Source organism: Trachurus japonicus, chromosome 8 (genome assembly GCF_045865225.1).
Source record: "Trachurus japonicus isolate A0001 chromosome 8, Traja_1.0".
Taxonomy (NCBI): Eukaryota; Metazoa; Chordata; class Actinopteri; order Carangiformes; family Carangidae; genus Trachurus; species Trachurus japonicus.
This window is the reverse complement of record NC_140914.1, coordinates 581097-596671: the sequence shown is the minus strand read 5'-3', so window position 1 is coordinate 596671 and position 15575 is coordinate 581097. Positions and strand designations below refer to the sequence as shown.

At 41.7% G+C, this 15575-nt stretch overlaps 1 protein-coding gene across 1 annotated transcript; it reads right to left on the bottom strand.

The window, feature by feature from the left end:
* Window positions 1-3270: 3270 nt before the first annotated feature.
* Window positions 3271-10840, bottom strand: LOC146982237 (uncharacterized). The gene is made up of 7 exons (XM_085785482.1): window positions 10814-10840; window positions 8818-9491; window positions 8208-8253; window positions 7653-7744; window positions 7361-7471; window positions 7107-7210; window positions 3271-3686 (listed from the first exon to the last, which is right to left on the bottom strand). The coding sequence occupies exons 1-7, from the start codon at window positions 10838-10840 to the stop codon at window positions 3271-3273; spliced, it is 1470 nt and encodes a 489-aa protein (XP_085641608.1).
* Window positions 10841-15575: the final 4735 nt, after the last annotated feature.

Below are 15575 nucleotides of genomic sequence, written 5' to 3'. Positions count from 1 at the left end.
TGTGCGGGTAAAGGGGAGTAAGATTATTACTGTGTCTAGTGCGGTGGGAATGTACATTATGAGTGAAGGTAAAGAAATTTTGAAAAGTGACAGGGAGATCTTGGTTCCTGTAAATAAACTTGTGAACAAACAAACAAATCTGATAGTTATTCAATTTGTGAATTGGTAGAAGAGAATACTTAGTGAATAGTGGTGCTGATGGAGCATATCTATTTGAATGTGAGATGAATCTTATGAATCTCTTCTGAATAGTACATAATTTCTTGAGATGTGTAGGAGATGTAGCTGCCCAGACCATGTTACAGTAGTTCAAATAAGGAAATAAAAAAACTATAATATAACGTTAAATGAGCAGAAGGATGTATAAATGGGCACACTTTTCTTAGGATGCCCATCATCTTTGTTAATCTCTTGCAAACAAGGTCTATGTGATTTGTCCAATCAAGTCTTTCATCAACTAATATTCCGAGGAATTTGGTAGTTTTGACTTGGGTCATTTCTATTCCATTAATGTATAATTTAGCTTGATCTTTAGGGTAAGACTTGTTAGTATTGCAAAAGATTACAAAGTTACATTTCTTCACATTGAAGAATTCACATTGCATAAAATCATTTTTTGGATAACTTTTGTCTATCACTCTTTTCAATAACCGTATATGCACTTTTTTAAAACCTATTTTATTCAGTTTGTATTTTTATAGCTTTCCCCCTAGTTTTAGGTTTATACAAGTGTATTCTGTCAAACTCTATATGCAATGTGCACACTTAGGACTATCTCATAGCTTGGTAACCCTGCCGTTTTTATGATTAAAGGCATTGTGCCAACTGAAATGTTGGAAATGACTTATTTATTTTATTTTTTTAAAGTATATTTTTCAGCTTTTTGCCTTTATTTGATAGTGATGACAGTAGAGATAGACAGGAAATGGGGAGGCAGAGAGAGGGGGAATGACACGCAGGAAAGGTCTGCCCGACGCGGGATTCGAACCGGGGACGCCTGTGGCGAGGACTGTAGCCTCTACATGGGGCGGCCGCTCTACCCACTGCGCCACGCACCGCCCCGGAAATGACTTATTTGTATTTGTCTCTATAAGAAGAAGCAGACAACCAAGAAGAGGAGAGCAAACCAGACAACAAAGAAAAGGAGAGCAAAGCAGACAACCAAGAAGAGGGAAGCCCTTCAGGTCAAAGAAATCACCTGCCAGATGTGCCCGGAACAACTGGCAGGGAGAAGCATCTATCAGTCCGGAGCTTCTTCCAGTGGTCACGGGTCATGCACACATTCCACTGATTGAATCCGAAAGGGAGGCATTCAAGATAGTGGTTAACTTTGACCATGACTGCAACTCCCACTATGGGGAACATAGCCTTTGTTACCCCATTGTTAGGGGCCGTGTCCACCAGACGCGTTTTTAGCGCTCTGGGCGTCTACTTTACATTCAAACCCTATTGAGTTGGGCGCTCACAGCGCTCAGCGCCCTCCGCGGAAAAAGCGCTCTGAGCTCTTTCTTTTTTTGCCGCAGCGCTCAGAGCGCTCAGAGTTGAAATCTGTTCAACTTTTAGAACAGCGCCGCGCTCGTTACCTAGCAACACAACCGGAGAGATGGCAGCGGACGAGATGGAGCGGATTATTTTGGCCGTCGCTGACAACCCGGTCATTTATAATCTGTCCATGAAACAATACCATGATCAGACGGCGAAGGCGAAGGCATGGAGGAATGTGGCCACATCTGTCAGAATAGAAGGTATTTTTATTTTGTTGTTGTTTATCTACCTCTGTATAACGTATACGCTGCTGCCGGTAGTCTCCGTTACATAGTGACCAACGTTCTATGCAGTCGGTAGTGTAATCAACTGTGTTTTTAATATACTGTCGATCAGTTTAGGTTTACCTTTTCTTGTAAATCTGTGCAGAACAAGAGTGCAGAAAGAAGTGGAAGTATCTCAGAGACAGATATGCAAAAGAGAGGCGCAGTGAGCTGGAGAAGAAGAGCGGGTCCGCTAAAGAATATAAAAAAAAGTGGAAATACCTGACAGTACTTAGCTTTCTTGAGCCGCATTTAAAAGAAAGGCCTACTAGCAGTAACTACAGTCAGCCAGGAGCGTCATCTTTTATGGAGTCTGAGCCTGAGGTGTCAGAGGAGGTGATGTCTCTCTTAAGGCCAATGATCTCTCCTCAGAGTCAGGCAGAGGTCAGTTATTATTATATTATTATAATGTAATATATATATTATTAAAATTATTATTTGTGTGTGTTCTTGTTATTCTTTTTAGCCTATGTCTTTTTTCTTTTTTCTTTTTAACTCTCAGTTTACATTGTTGGCCTAGGTGCCAGAATTGGAAATTAAAAAGTCAGGTTATTTGACTGGAAAAATGTTAGAAAAAAAAGGTAACACTTTATTTTAAGGGGTCCTTGTTCCTGTGTATCTACCTAATTAATTACAGTGTAATTACCTATGTAACCGTATGTAATAACATGTACTTACATTGTAAATACATAGTGTATTTTGGTGTACTTACAGGTCCTTGTTACACTTGTAATAAGAAAGGCTTGTGCCAAGAGAGAGGCCACTTTGGCATTTCTTATTACAAGTGTAACAAGGACCTGTAAGTACACCAAAATACACTATGTATTTACAATGTAAGTACATGTTATTACATACGGTTACATAGGTAATTGCACTGTAATTAATTAGGTAGATACACAGGAACAAGGACCCCTTAAAATAAAGTGTTACCAAAAAAGAACCCCAACAACAACAACAACAACAAAAAACATTTTGTTTACAATGTGTGTTTTGTTTCCACAGATTGAGAGTGAAGAAGAGGATGACACACTGCCCCCCCCAGACACTGAACCACCAGCACCCCCACCAGCCCCCAAGAGAGGGAGACAAGTGCCACCCAGTCCTAAACTTACTGCCTATCAACAAACCATAATTGATACACTAAACAATCACAGAGAAGCTGATGAGGATGAGCACTTTCTGCTGTCCCTCACACCATCATTGAGAAGGCTGAGTAATCGAAAAAAAGCTCAAGCCCGTTTGAAAATACAAGAAATTCTCTTCCAACTTGAATTCGAAACTGACAATTAAAACACTCTTGTAAACACACACACACACAATCAGACCAATCAAAGACATTTAAATTATTATTTATTGGCATAGAATTATATTGTAGGATAGTTATTTTTGATTAATAAATACTTTTTGAATGTAGAAGAAGCCTGTGTTGTTCTGTTGTAGGCTATCAACTGTAGGCTTCTATTTACAACACTTTATCCTGCCACGGTACTCTGCCATTAGGAGAGGAGAAGTACATCGTGTATTTCTCTCTAATGGCAGCTGCCTCCCTCGATGTGTTGTTGCTGCCGACTCTGGGGATATCCTGGACTGCACCCTGGGGATCTGATGGAGTTGGTGTGTGGGGGACGTCATTGCATTCAACATCCCACCGCAGAAAATTGTGGAGGATGCATGTGGCCTTCACTACTTCCTCTGCTACCTGTGGCGACACCCCAAGCACCCTCCTGTACAGCCTCCACTGGGTTGCTAGGATTCCGAAAGTGCACTCCACCATACGCCTAGCATGGGATAGCCGCAGATTGAAGACTCTCTTCTCAGCTGGCAGATGCTGTCCAGGGTAGGGCCTCATAATGTTGCGGCGAAGAGGAAAGGCCTCATCTGCGACAAAAGCATGTGGCAGGGGTCCTAAATGGTCTGCCTGCGGTAATGCCTTGTCGTCTGGCAGGCCAAGGTGTCCATGTCGCAGAGCCTTCCCAAAGGCAGAAGTAGCTAGGATGCCCCATCACTGCTCCTGCCATAGGCACCCACATCCACTGCAATAAATCGATAGTGGGCGTCCACTACTGCCAGGAGTACAATAGAGAAACTGCCTTTGTAGTTCCAGTACTGGCTGCCACTGGAGGGAGGGGCCTGGATAACTACGTGTTTGCCGTCTATTGCTCCAATGCAGATTGGGAATGACCACATCTTTTCATAATCGGATGCAATTTTTTTCCAGGCTTGAACTCCAGGAACAGGCATGTACTCCTCCCTTAAACAGCTCCAGATTGCCTCACACACACTCCGCACAATTCTGGCCACAGTACAAAATCCCACACGGTAGCTGAAGGCAATTGTCCTGAAGGAGTCTCCTGTTGAAAGATACCTGTCAAATATAAATATGGATTAGTCCACATAACATCAAAAACTGAAATGGTGAGACTGTAATGACTACAGGCAGCCTACATCAACATCATTCAGAGTAGCTTGGATAAAATCATCTGTAAAATGCTAGACATCCTGGACCATATTTAGTTGTTATTATTTGATGTAATGTCTGTTATATATTCAGTGTTGTGCAAATAACGTTGAAAAAGTGTCCTAATTAAATTACACAACTTTTTAAACGAATCACGGTAATCACATTATTTCAAAAGTAGCCTAATTAGTTACAGAGGTTGCTTTCGTCCTACTAGTTATTCTATTCCCTCAAAAAAAAAAAAAAAAAAGCAGCAAGACCGTGGAGCGGGCCGCTGTGTAGCTCAAGGCAGTTGTTTACATTATTACATTATTAAATTGTGACAACTCACCGTAAACAAATGCAGAGACGCTCAGCAGGGGTGATGGTCTCCCTATAGTTGGTCTGCATTTTGGCGATGGAGGGTCCGATTTTTTCCAGCACAACTTCAAACTGGACCTTGCTGAGTCTGAAATATGCCTTGAAACGCGCATCGTCAAAGCGCAGCTCCTGCACCAACCGGTGATATTCGCCCAGCTGTTTTCTTGCACGGTTGATTGTATGCATCCACATGCGTTTTGGAGGGACCTCGGCGTCCGTGTCTAAAGCTGCCACTAATGCGGTCATTAATTTCTTTCTGTCCATTGTATGCAAACTGAGTTAGAGAAACGTTGTAGCGTTTAGGCGGCTCGGATGAGAGACGACTCGTTTTGTAACCTAGTGACAGTAACATTCTAAGAGAGAGAGAGCGCGCTCCTAAAGCGCGTTTGGTGGACACAGCCGTTGGTCGCGGGCGCTCAGAGCGCTGAAAACGCGTCTGGTGGACACGGCCCCTTAATGCGTGTGCAGCTGGCCTTACATTCCCTACACGACACTTAGGAACCTACCACGATTTTGAAAAACACTTAACTACGGCAATCCATTTTGGTTTTGGGTTCAGCAGGCACTAAGCTAGCATTCCAAGGCCCCCTATCTGCCTGAAGTTGTTTCTACTTGCACCAGTAGTTTTAGAATAGATTACAATAGAAATGTTCTCTCATGGTTGACTTGTGAAAATTGAGTTGTCATTTGTTAACTATAAACTATGTACAGTAGCAGCTTATCAACATTCTGAACACTTGTTGGGGTAATTGTTGTTGATTTTTTTGTTTTGCCAACATTTGGTTTGCTGGCTGCAAAGTTGCTTGTGCGCCTACAACCATGATGAAGTCAGAAAGCAGGACTAACTAACATGTAACAGTAACAACCTCAAACAGTTTGCCCATTACTATATATCCCCAATACACTCAGATTTCTAAAGGGGCTTTTGATGTTAAACAGTTCCAAACAATAAATAAAAATCCAGTGTTTTCTATCAAATCTGTGTATAGTTGAGCTGCTTTTGTTGGCATACTAGCACTCCCATTTCAGTCTGTGTTTGACAAAGCAGTAAATACATACTCCCGACATAGGAGGTAAAGATTTCTCCTGTCAGTGTGGCCTTCATTTTCATCAATCAGCATCTGAACCTCTGCTAGCTGCTGCTCGTTCAATAGACAATCAAATTCAGGGACCACGAGCACACCATCCACATCTTCTCCGTAATCAGCCGCTACATCCCAGTCGATGTCCGGCTCTTGAATGTCCTGAAAGTTGAACAAGACAGAGTAACACACCACTTCATCATTCCATATTTACAGGATCTCATGTAATCAGTTTTCCCAAAAGTTATGGCTTTAAATATTATCTGAAGATAATTAATGGGGTTTTTAAAACTATGCAATGAACTGATATGATCAGATGTTCAGATTTGAATAGTACTATAGTAAATAAGTAGTACTTGAGTAAAAGTCTTAAATTATCTGATATTAAATGTACCTAACTCTCAAAAGTAATTTTCTGGTAATAAATGTATTAAGTATTAAAAGCACAAGAAATAGTGCAGTGCTTAAGTAAATGTACTTCATTACATTACATCACTGTCTAGTGGAGCATTTCAATGCTACATTAAATTAATCTTTGCGCAAATTCATGCAGGACACGGAAGTCTCAAGCCCCAGCTGTACTCAGCTGACAGCCAGCCCATTAGTCTTTATCCAATCACATTCATTCTCCAGCCATAGGCGGCCTATTTAAATCTAGGCTGTCACACTGATCTCCCCTTCTACACCGCTGCACACAGCTGCCACTGTCAAAGCCTGCCTCCTCCACCCCAGCTTCCACCCTCTCAGTGTCTCAGAGTCTTCAATGGCTCCATTATCTTCTCAGTGCTTTCATTCCACTCCGGGGGTTATTGCACTCTCTGGAGTGACATAGCATGCGCTTGTCAATCCAGGGAGGTTCCGGAGTGGAGCCTTCAGCGACAAACCTAACTGTATTCCATTTGTTGCAATAGGTCATTTGAAAAGGAAAAAATAACCTCAAGATTCTCCGGCTGGTCAACTGGTCGAAGCATCATTCCTGCGTGCCAAATCTGTTCAGGAGTTTTATTCCCTTCGCTTCTGAGTGGGTGGTTGTTCCAGGCTTCCACAAAAGCCTCCAGGTCTGCCCTCAGTTTCGGAAGGAAGGTCATATGGACTGCAAAAAGATCTTCTGTAGAGGACAGGGTAGTAGTAAGTCACTATGTTTACAAGTGCACACCATAAACACACCATACAAGTATTACATTACATATAAAGTTGCCTTCTGTAAATACATCCATGATGTCTTTTCCTGAAATTTTAAACCATTTTGTAAATTCAAATGAGAAATGATCTGCGATGAGCCATTATTCCATTACAGTAGCCCTGACATTTGTTAACCAATCTAATCCTGTTGAAATTGACCACTCCTAAAACGACTAGTGCCATCTTTGTTTTCGCCCGAAGTTATATGACCGGTACCTCTGGAGGACACATCAAGAAGATGATCAGTCTCTAGGCCGTGGAGTTGCTGGTAATAGTTTGAAGTCACACACGTCCTGACATCACGCCACAAGCGCTCAATCCTACGGATATGGAAATTAATATTCTTTCAACCTCATAATAGAAAATTCAAGGATTTGATAACATGTCAAAATGTTGTAAATTTACACACAATAGACTAGACTATAGATTATTTATTAGCTTTTGTATTGGCGTGCAAAATTTAAAAAGACCTTTGATTGTGGACGCTTTTTCCTGACATGAAGCTCCCACGATCCGTACCACGAACGGTAAACATGTACCTGGCAATTTCCACATTCTCCACTCCCTGATCACCTCTTACCCTGTAGTGCACACACACAGATGACCAAAGACTGTTACAATCTGATAACACAAGGAGTGGCAGAGTATAAGAAAGTACGTTATTAAACCTTTAACATTAAAATCCCAGAGTCTATGCTGAAGTTCTTTCTGACAATACTACAAATGTGTCTGTACATTGCAGCTTAAAACAAAAACACTTACCTTGAGGGTATGCCATGCATGTCACAGGCTGTTTTGAAAGCAGAAAATGCTGTGGATGCCCGGTTATTTGTTGCAGCATTCAAGCACATCACCTGTGTTATGATAAAAACAGTTTTCATACATGTATATATAATATTTTTATGTATTTTACACATAAAATAGTTGAGTAGTAGTGAGCAGTAGTTGAAATATAAGGTAAACCAAAACCAGAGAACAACTGGTTTTTCACTTTTATTGTTAAATCAAAAACAGAAAAACCAAATAATGCATCATACATTTGTTTATCCTAATCATCAAACAAGATGAACACAGCTTTGGACTGAGATAATACCCTTGTGCAATAGATTTTTCTCCCTTGTCAACAGATGGAAACAGTATGCATTTTACAACAAAACCTGGCTGTTAAACCTCCTTAAGAATTCCAGTGTTTTGTTTCATTTGTTAACCATCTGTATACAATATGGAATTATTAGATTTACACCCTATGGCAACTTTGCTTACACAGTGAATGCCAACTCATGAAAAGACCCAGTCAAATGAAAAATAAAATGTTACCTTTCTGGAGTAGCCATCCACTGCACCAAAAAGTACAATGTTGTATCTGTTGGAACATAATAAAGCACTACATTACTACTTTTAACCTGGATTTTTATTGTGGAAATGTTATGGCAATGTACTGGTGCTTTGACTGCTATCAGTGTCTGCATAATTATATTAAAGGGGACATATTATGCTCATTTCTGCTTCTTGACATGGTACCTTGATGTCTAAGAGTAATGTTAGTAACATGCTTTGGTCAGAAAAACCAAAAAATTGAGCACAGCTGGTTCTCTACCCACCAGTTTCACAGCCCTGCTCTAAACGGTCGGTTTAGAATCTTCGCTCTGGTAGCTGAGGTAACCATGGGAGCGAGGGCTTGAATATTCACATCACCTGGCTTGTGATGTAATAAGCCGGGTGAAAATTAAAACGGCTTGTTTAGAAACACATTTTCTGACTATGGCAATTTACAAAATGTTCACGTAGTTGTCAAAACTTATGTTTAAGGGGTGAGGAGGCACTCTGGATATACGCAAATACACATACTAAAGCAATGAAAAAGTGAGTTTTGCATAATATGTCCCCTTTAAACATTTTCTGAAACAATCTTTTCAACAGTACTGACCTGATCAGTTTGTGGTTGGTGTCCACATGCCACAGTGAAAGGGGCCCCCTCACAGAGTAGGTTCTGCGCACAATGCAGCCGAGTCTCGTCAGTCTGGAAAGAATTCCAAGTGAGTCGACTCGGTGCATTGATGCAGTCACTCTCCTCCACTGCACATGCATTCCAACTGACTTCAGCCTCCCTTTAACCATACGATACCCTGCTGTTGGCATTTCGGTTTTTATTTGTTGGACTGCATCATCTAGCTCCTCGTCAGTTACGTTGCTGTAATTCTGTCTAGCGGAGAGGCCAGATTCCCTCATCCGCCGATTGACTGTGCTGGCTGAAACACCAAGTAACTGAGCAATGCACTTAACAGAGAGATTTATCTCCAACAGCTCCATCAGTTTGTCTTCTTCTATGATGTACCTGGGCTGACCCATCTCCCCAGCTACAGTCTGAACAGTGTTGCGGGTAAGATCAGCATTTTCAATGCTGTCCATTACTAGCCTCAGGATTTCCTGTAAGGCCTGTGAAATTTCTGGGGGGACATTTACATGTCTTGACAGTGCTTCCCAGAGATACAGCTCTTGCCGACATGTGAATTGAAGGAAATCGAGGTCCAGAGGTGCTCTTGAAAGAGCTGACTCCAATTTGGTGATGAGCCTGGAGATCATCTCCCGTCTGAGAGTGCCCTGTTGACATGGAAAACAGGACTTATTAAGATTGTATTGAAAAATTAGAACCTTTGTTTGCATAAAACGTTTCATACACAACAAAGACAGATGAAAAGAAAAAATTCATATAAAAAACAAGTAAATGCTATTAATATAAGACATATTTATGATCACAAAAAAAGAAGGGACTTTGCCATGAAAAAGTTAGGAAATCATTGCCTATAGGGCCATTCCATGTAAACACAAACAAAATTCACAACAGGGATTTTCTCGAAAAATGAATTAGGGATTCTGTATATGTATACTGACCACTCCACAAATAATTTATTTTTCACCTGAACATGCAGGAGACCCAGAGGAAACTTGGTTACATGTATTCATTTAAATATTTCTTGCTAAATGTTTACAGTAATCAAATCAATAAAAGTGTATTTTTTTACTCAATCTGTTATTATCTAAAATTCATATGTCCACTAGTTTTAATTTTCTAAGAAACAAATTTTGACTACAGTGTTTGTCTATCAAATCTAGAGGGTATTTGTTCCTGCATGAAAAACGTATTCCTAAATACAGCTTCAGAGCTTTAAAAAACAACACTTTTTAAAAAACATGTTTTAATCTATGTACCCAGCGGATTCTCTTATTGAAACGTTTAACAAGAGATGATGGGTAAACATACGTGATTAAAATGGTATAATGAAAAATACGCCATGATGATAATGATAACATTGGTGCATGACACCCGGGGGTCAAAGCCAGGGGGCGCTTTCCCAAGGATACTGAACGGGAGACAGACGATCAGCCACCATGAATGGTCAAAGTCCTCAAGTAAGTTTATTGTTTAATGTTGCTACAACTCAAAACACATCTCTTATATCATTACCATACTATATTGTAGCAACATTAAACAATAAACTTACTTAAGGACTTTGAGCAGCAAGGGTGTCTGGGCCGGGATACGAACCGGCGTCCAATGATGTAAAACTGAATGACTGACAGGATGCTTAACCACTAGACCATCACCACTGACACCATTCATGCAGTATTTATACTATATAAAACATAGCCCGCTAACATTGGATTAAAAAAAAAAAATCATCTGAACTACGATAACTCTTTTTATGATTAGGCCTACTTATAAAATGGTTTATACATAAATATGCTGGCGTTTTAAATAGGTGACAATTAAAAAAAAGGTATGTTATTCATAGCAACAGTCTATTTTACAGATATTACAGCATCCCTTAATCCCTTGCTGTTGTTATGTTATCGGAGATCAATGTTAAGTAAATTGCTCGGTTTTTAAACAATGCCATTAATAACGTTATTAGGCTACTTACATGCAAATCTTCAGGAGTCACCGCCATTGTAGCTACCGTCTTGTGTCTTCCTCCTCTTCCTCTTCTTCTTCTTTTTTAATTGTTTTAATTTTAATTTTAATTTATCTTCGTCTTCTTCTTCTGCTTCCAACCAGGCTTCCAACTTGCCGCTGACACACAACTTCCTGTCTGTGGCGGAAGCTGTCATCAGCAAAAAACAGAAAAGGCACCCACGTGGGGGTGTGTTTCTGTTTGCCGTTGTGACCAATCATAAGAGGGCCAGGCTGGCCTCTTGGTCCCGCCCCCAAACTGTCAAAAGTCTGTGACTCCAGCGAGCAGAGCGCACAGAGGGAGAGAGCTGCAACAACCCAGTGCGCGCAAAGCAACTCCTTGTGCGCGTGCTGTAGAGTTTAATATACACATCACGATGCATTTTTAAGCTCTTGCTGTGTATTTTTACTCGCTCGCATCTCCCTGTACGTTCTCGGTTGTTGAATTCGTGCGGGCAAGGACTAAAAAGGTGCGCGCGGCAGTTAACTCTGCGCGTGTGATATAAGATAATTTGCGCGTGTGTGTGTTTTATCGCTCGCTCAACTTATGACTAAAATATGACGCCATAAGAGCCGTCCCTCGGTCACGGGAGCAGTTAAACCACGTTTCTACGGCGTAAAATGACCGAAATATAAACAAAAACATATCAAGACCGTCGCGTAAACGCGCGCGCCGACCTCAGTGTTAAAATGACTTGAATTGAACCCCAGTACCTTTCTGATCATGTGGCCCCACCTGACGGCTGAGGCCCTAAACAACCGCATAGAGTGTTTATGCCAGGGGCCGGCCCTGATGTTGACCATGTTACCAACTATAATGGACAACTAGAATATTTGTCTTTTTTTTTTCTCTCTATCAAACGTATTTAGTTTTCACCAATGACAAATATCTATAAAAGGCTCATTACACAAAATATTGTCCAAGTTAGCTCAAAGCCAGCATGAGTCAGCATCTTAAAATCTATAAATTATACTCATGTGTTTTTTTTTTTAGAGGGGATATTGTGAATATTTGTGAAACGTCTTACCATTTTTTACAATTAGTTTTTTACAATCTGGACGTTATACGGTCCAAATTGTAAAAAAAAAAAAAAAAACCAAACAAAAAAAACGCTAATTATCCTTTAACATTAGAGGGTGTAAATCATCATGAACTAGCTGTCAAGGATATTGGCCTCCTCGTAGATCCTCAATACTCACCACACCTTGGATGCCCTGATGGCACTGTCCACTGCCTGTGTTGCCCTCCATCAGTTTTGGAAATAAAGTGCCCATCAAAATATTCAACTCTGGCAATAAGTACGTACATGTATGTATCTTGTCCAGGTACAGGGATAAATGGCAATGTGCAAGTTAACAGCAGCCTATTTTGTTGTCTGGACAACAAAACAGTGCCACATTCAGTGCATAGCTTTTCCTGAGCGGTATTGGATTCAAACACAGGCCAAATGACATGTATTTTACAGGCAGCATGTCCTACATGAAATCTGCACTCAACTCATGCTAAAGCAGCGGGAGATGGCTCAAAAACATGTGTATGCAAAAGAGTTGTCAGGTTCAGTGTTAGACTGTGTGCTACATGTAAGGGTGTTGGTCTGAAAAGGCATCGATCTACTCCATGGCTGTGTTCACAGTGTCAGATGAATCTACGTTACCCACACATTAATAGGTCCATTTTCGATGAATATATCGTTTTGTCTTTATAGTTATTTTGATATATTATTTAGTGGTAGACTCGCCCAGTATTTCACTTATGTGGGCTTTTATTTTCCTCTCCAGTTCTTTGTTGTGACGTTTTAGAGCAGCATTTTCACTCTGCAGATCCTCGATACCTTTCCTAGAAAGATCTGTCCCAACTGATGTGCTCTCATACCTGGAGCTTTCACAACCGTTTCAGTCACTTAATCGAGCATCTCTTCGGTTAGTTTTTTTGTTTTGTTTTTTTTTTAGTATATTTTTTGGCTTTATTTGATAGCACAGTGAGGCCTAGTCCACACGAGCCCGGGTATTTTTGAAACCGTGAACATATGTTCCCGGTTGTATGTCCTGTCCACATGCAACCGCGCTTTTGGAACCCTGAAACCGTGGTTTTTTGAAACCGGAGTCCAGGGTGGGGTTTTCGGCCGGGGTTGGTTTCACCGGGTGCGTGTGGACACTGCAACCGTGATTGTTTTACTCGTTTACGTCATAGCTGCACACGTGCTGATGTAAACACTGCCAGCCCGCAGAGGTTGTTTGCAGCTGTTTGCAGGTGAGCTCGCAAAAATGGAGGTGACAAAGTGGATTTTTATCACTTTTTTTTAATTTATTTTTTTACATCATCTAAATGCTATTTGTATAGTTTTTCGATGAGAAAAATATAAGGAAACGGTCGTCAGGACGATCCTCTTGTCAGCTCCAAACTCACCCTCAATCACAAACCACAGCTGGTTTTCCACACAGCATCATTTACAGCAGGGGTACTCAAATACATTTGTCGAAGGGCCAGAATTTTTCTTAACAGACACCTTGGGGGCCGAACATTCAAATAGGCCTAGATTGATATTCAATTCACCTTTTTCGTCTAATAATTTAAATATTTTTATTTTACTTGTAAGCACATAATTTTTATTTATACACTTCATGGTGTTTTGTATGATATAAAATGAAAAATCTTGACATTATCATATCATCATTTACATATCATGCTGGAGCTTTACACTGCTGACTTGTATCCTCAGACATGCCCTGTGATTTTCAACTTAAATATGACCTGACCATCACAGGACGTCTGACTCTGTTCTGAGGATACAAGTCATTGGTCCTGAAATGTGTGTTTCTCTTCTATAATACACATTCTACATCTCGGAGGCAACGTCTTTCCACACACGGGCTTCCTTCACCTTTCAAACGAGGCAGAGCTCAGTGGGAAACAGTAGGAGAGACACAGGCCGAGGGAACCGGGACACAACACCGGGGGAGAAGCAGGTCGTGCAGCTGTGCACCGCTGACGTGCACAGAAAAACAATCGCGTCTCATCAAATGCGCGCGGCTACGGCTTTTGAGTTGAGAGCGTGCAAGACGCGCGGCTATTGAATGGGTTTGAGCGCGCGCAAAAGACGCTTCATCTGAACGCCCCCCATGCATGATGCACACACAGTTGAACCAAGACGACGGTGAAAATCACCCACGGTCTCTGCAGACAGGCAGGGAAAACCCTGCAGTCCAGCCCGCTCCCCAAATTTTCACGCATGGTGATTTGGGTTCGTCTGCGTTTCTGTATCCCAGTGCAGCGCCTCACAGGCACACACAAACGCTTCACACGTGTTTCCATGTCCCAGCGCTTTGACTTACAGGCGCACGGAGCCCGAGAAATACAGTATACAGTAATATGTAAACTAGTAGAACTCAGTCGCGGGTCTGATTGGAAGGTTCGGCGGGCCGGATGCGGCCCGCGGGCCGCCTATTGAGTACCGCTGATTTACAGTAACAAGTGACGCTACAGATCAGCTGGGCCGCTGCCGGTGTGTATTTAAAATGACAGAACTACTACAGTAGCGCCACAGTTTCTTATTCCCCACCTTGTTTGATTGAGAGCTTTTCGGGATGATTTTCATGAATGAACAGGCAATAGCCTATGTCACTGTCAGACCGGGTAGGCTACGACGGGAGGGGGGGGGGGGGGGTCACTGCTGTCATGTAGTGATAAAAAAGAGCCTATGCGGAGATGAGGAACGAGCCAAAAGCCGAAAATGTACGTGACGTCCGCGGTCGATATAAAGTGGATATGATGTTTCATTCATACATGTTTTGACAGACAACACAACAGCCAGTGATAATGAGTTGCGCCGCACCGACAGTCATGTGGCTCAGCAGCCAGGTGATGCACACAGCACAACAACACAGCGCACAACAACACACAGCACAAGAGTCAAGACACAGCGCAGCAACATGTGCAGGCTGCTGCAGCAGTGCACGTCAAAGGGACATCGCCGAAAATAAAATAAATAGGCTACACATTTTTATTAAATTAATTAATATTTAATTGTTGGACTTGGAGTCTGTGAAATAAAGCTATAATAACACGTAGTTTTGAAATGGTTTTTGCGCATGTTTACATCCATAAAATGACCAAAAATGAACACTATAAGCGGATTTCTTGATAACGAATTATTTAAACAGCATTTGTAGAGAAATGATTCCGTCCCAAGCCTTTTGATCCAAGCGGTTTCCACTGTATTTTGATTGGTTAAAACAGCCTTCCACACGTGCATTGCGTCACTTGGTAGCGGATTCCACGGTTGCGTGTGTACGGAGTGTTTTTATTACACCACTGGTGTGGACGCGAAGCAAAACTCCGGTTTCAAAAATACCCGGGCTCGTATGGACAAGGCCTCAGATAGACAGGAAACGGTGAGGCAGAGAGAGGGGGAATGACATGCAGGAAAGGTCTGCCCGACGCGGGACTCGAACCGGGGACGCCTGCGTTGAGGACTGTAGCCTCTACATGGGGCGGCCGCTTTAACCACTGCGCCACGCACCGCCCCAGCTGCTCGGTTAGTTGAGTACACCTTGATGACAGGCGGGACTGGTCCGTACACACAAATGATGTGTACAAAAAGACACAAAGCAGGCTCTTCTTTTTATCTTTCGATGTCTGTAATGTAATGCTGCATATGTTTTATCAGTCTGTCATTGCAAGTGTTACATTCTTTGCTATTGTCTGCTGGGGTAACAACATCAAGGTCAGGGAC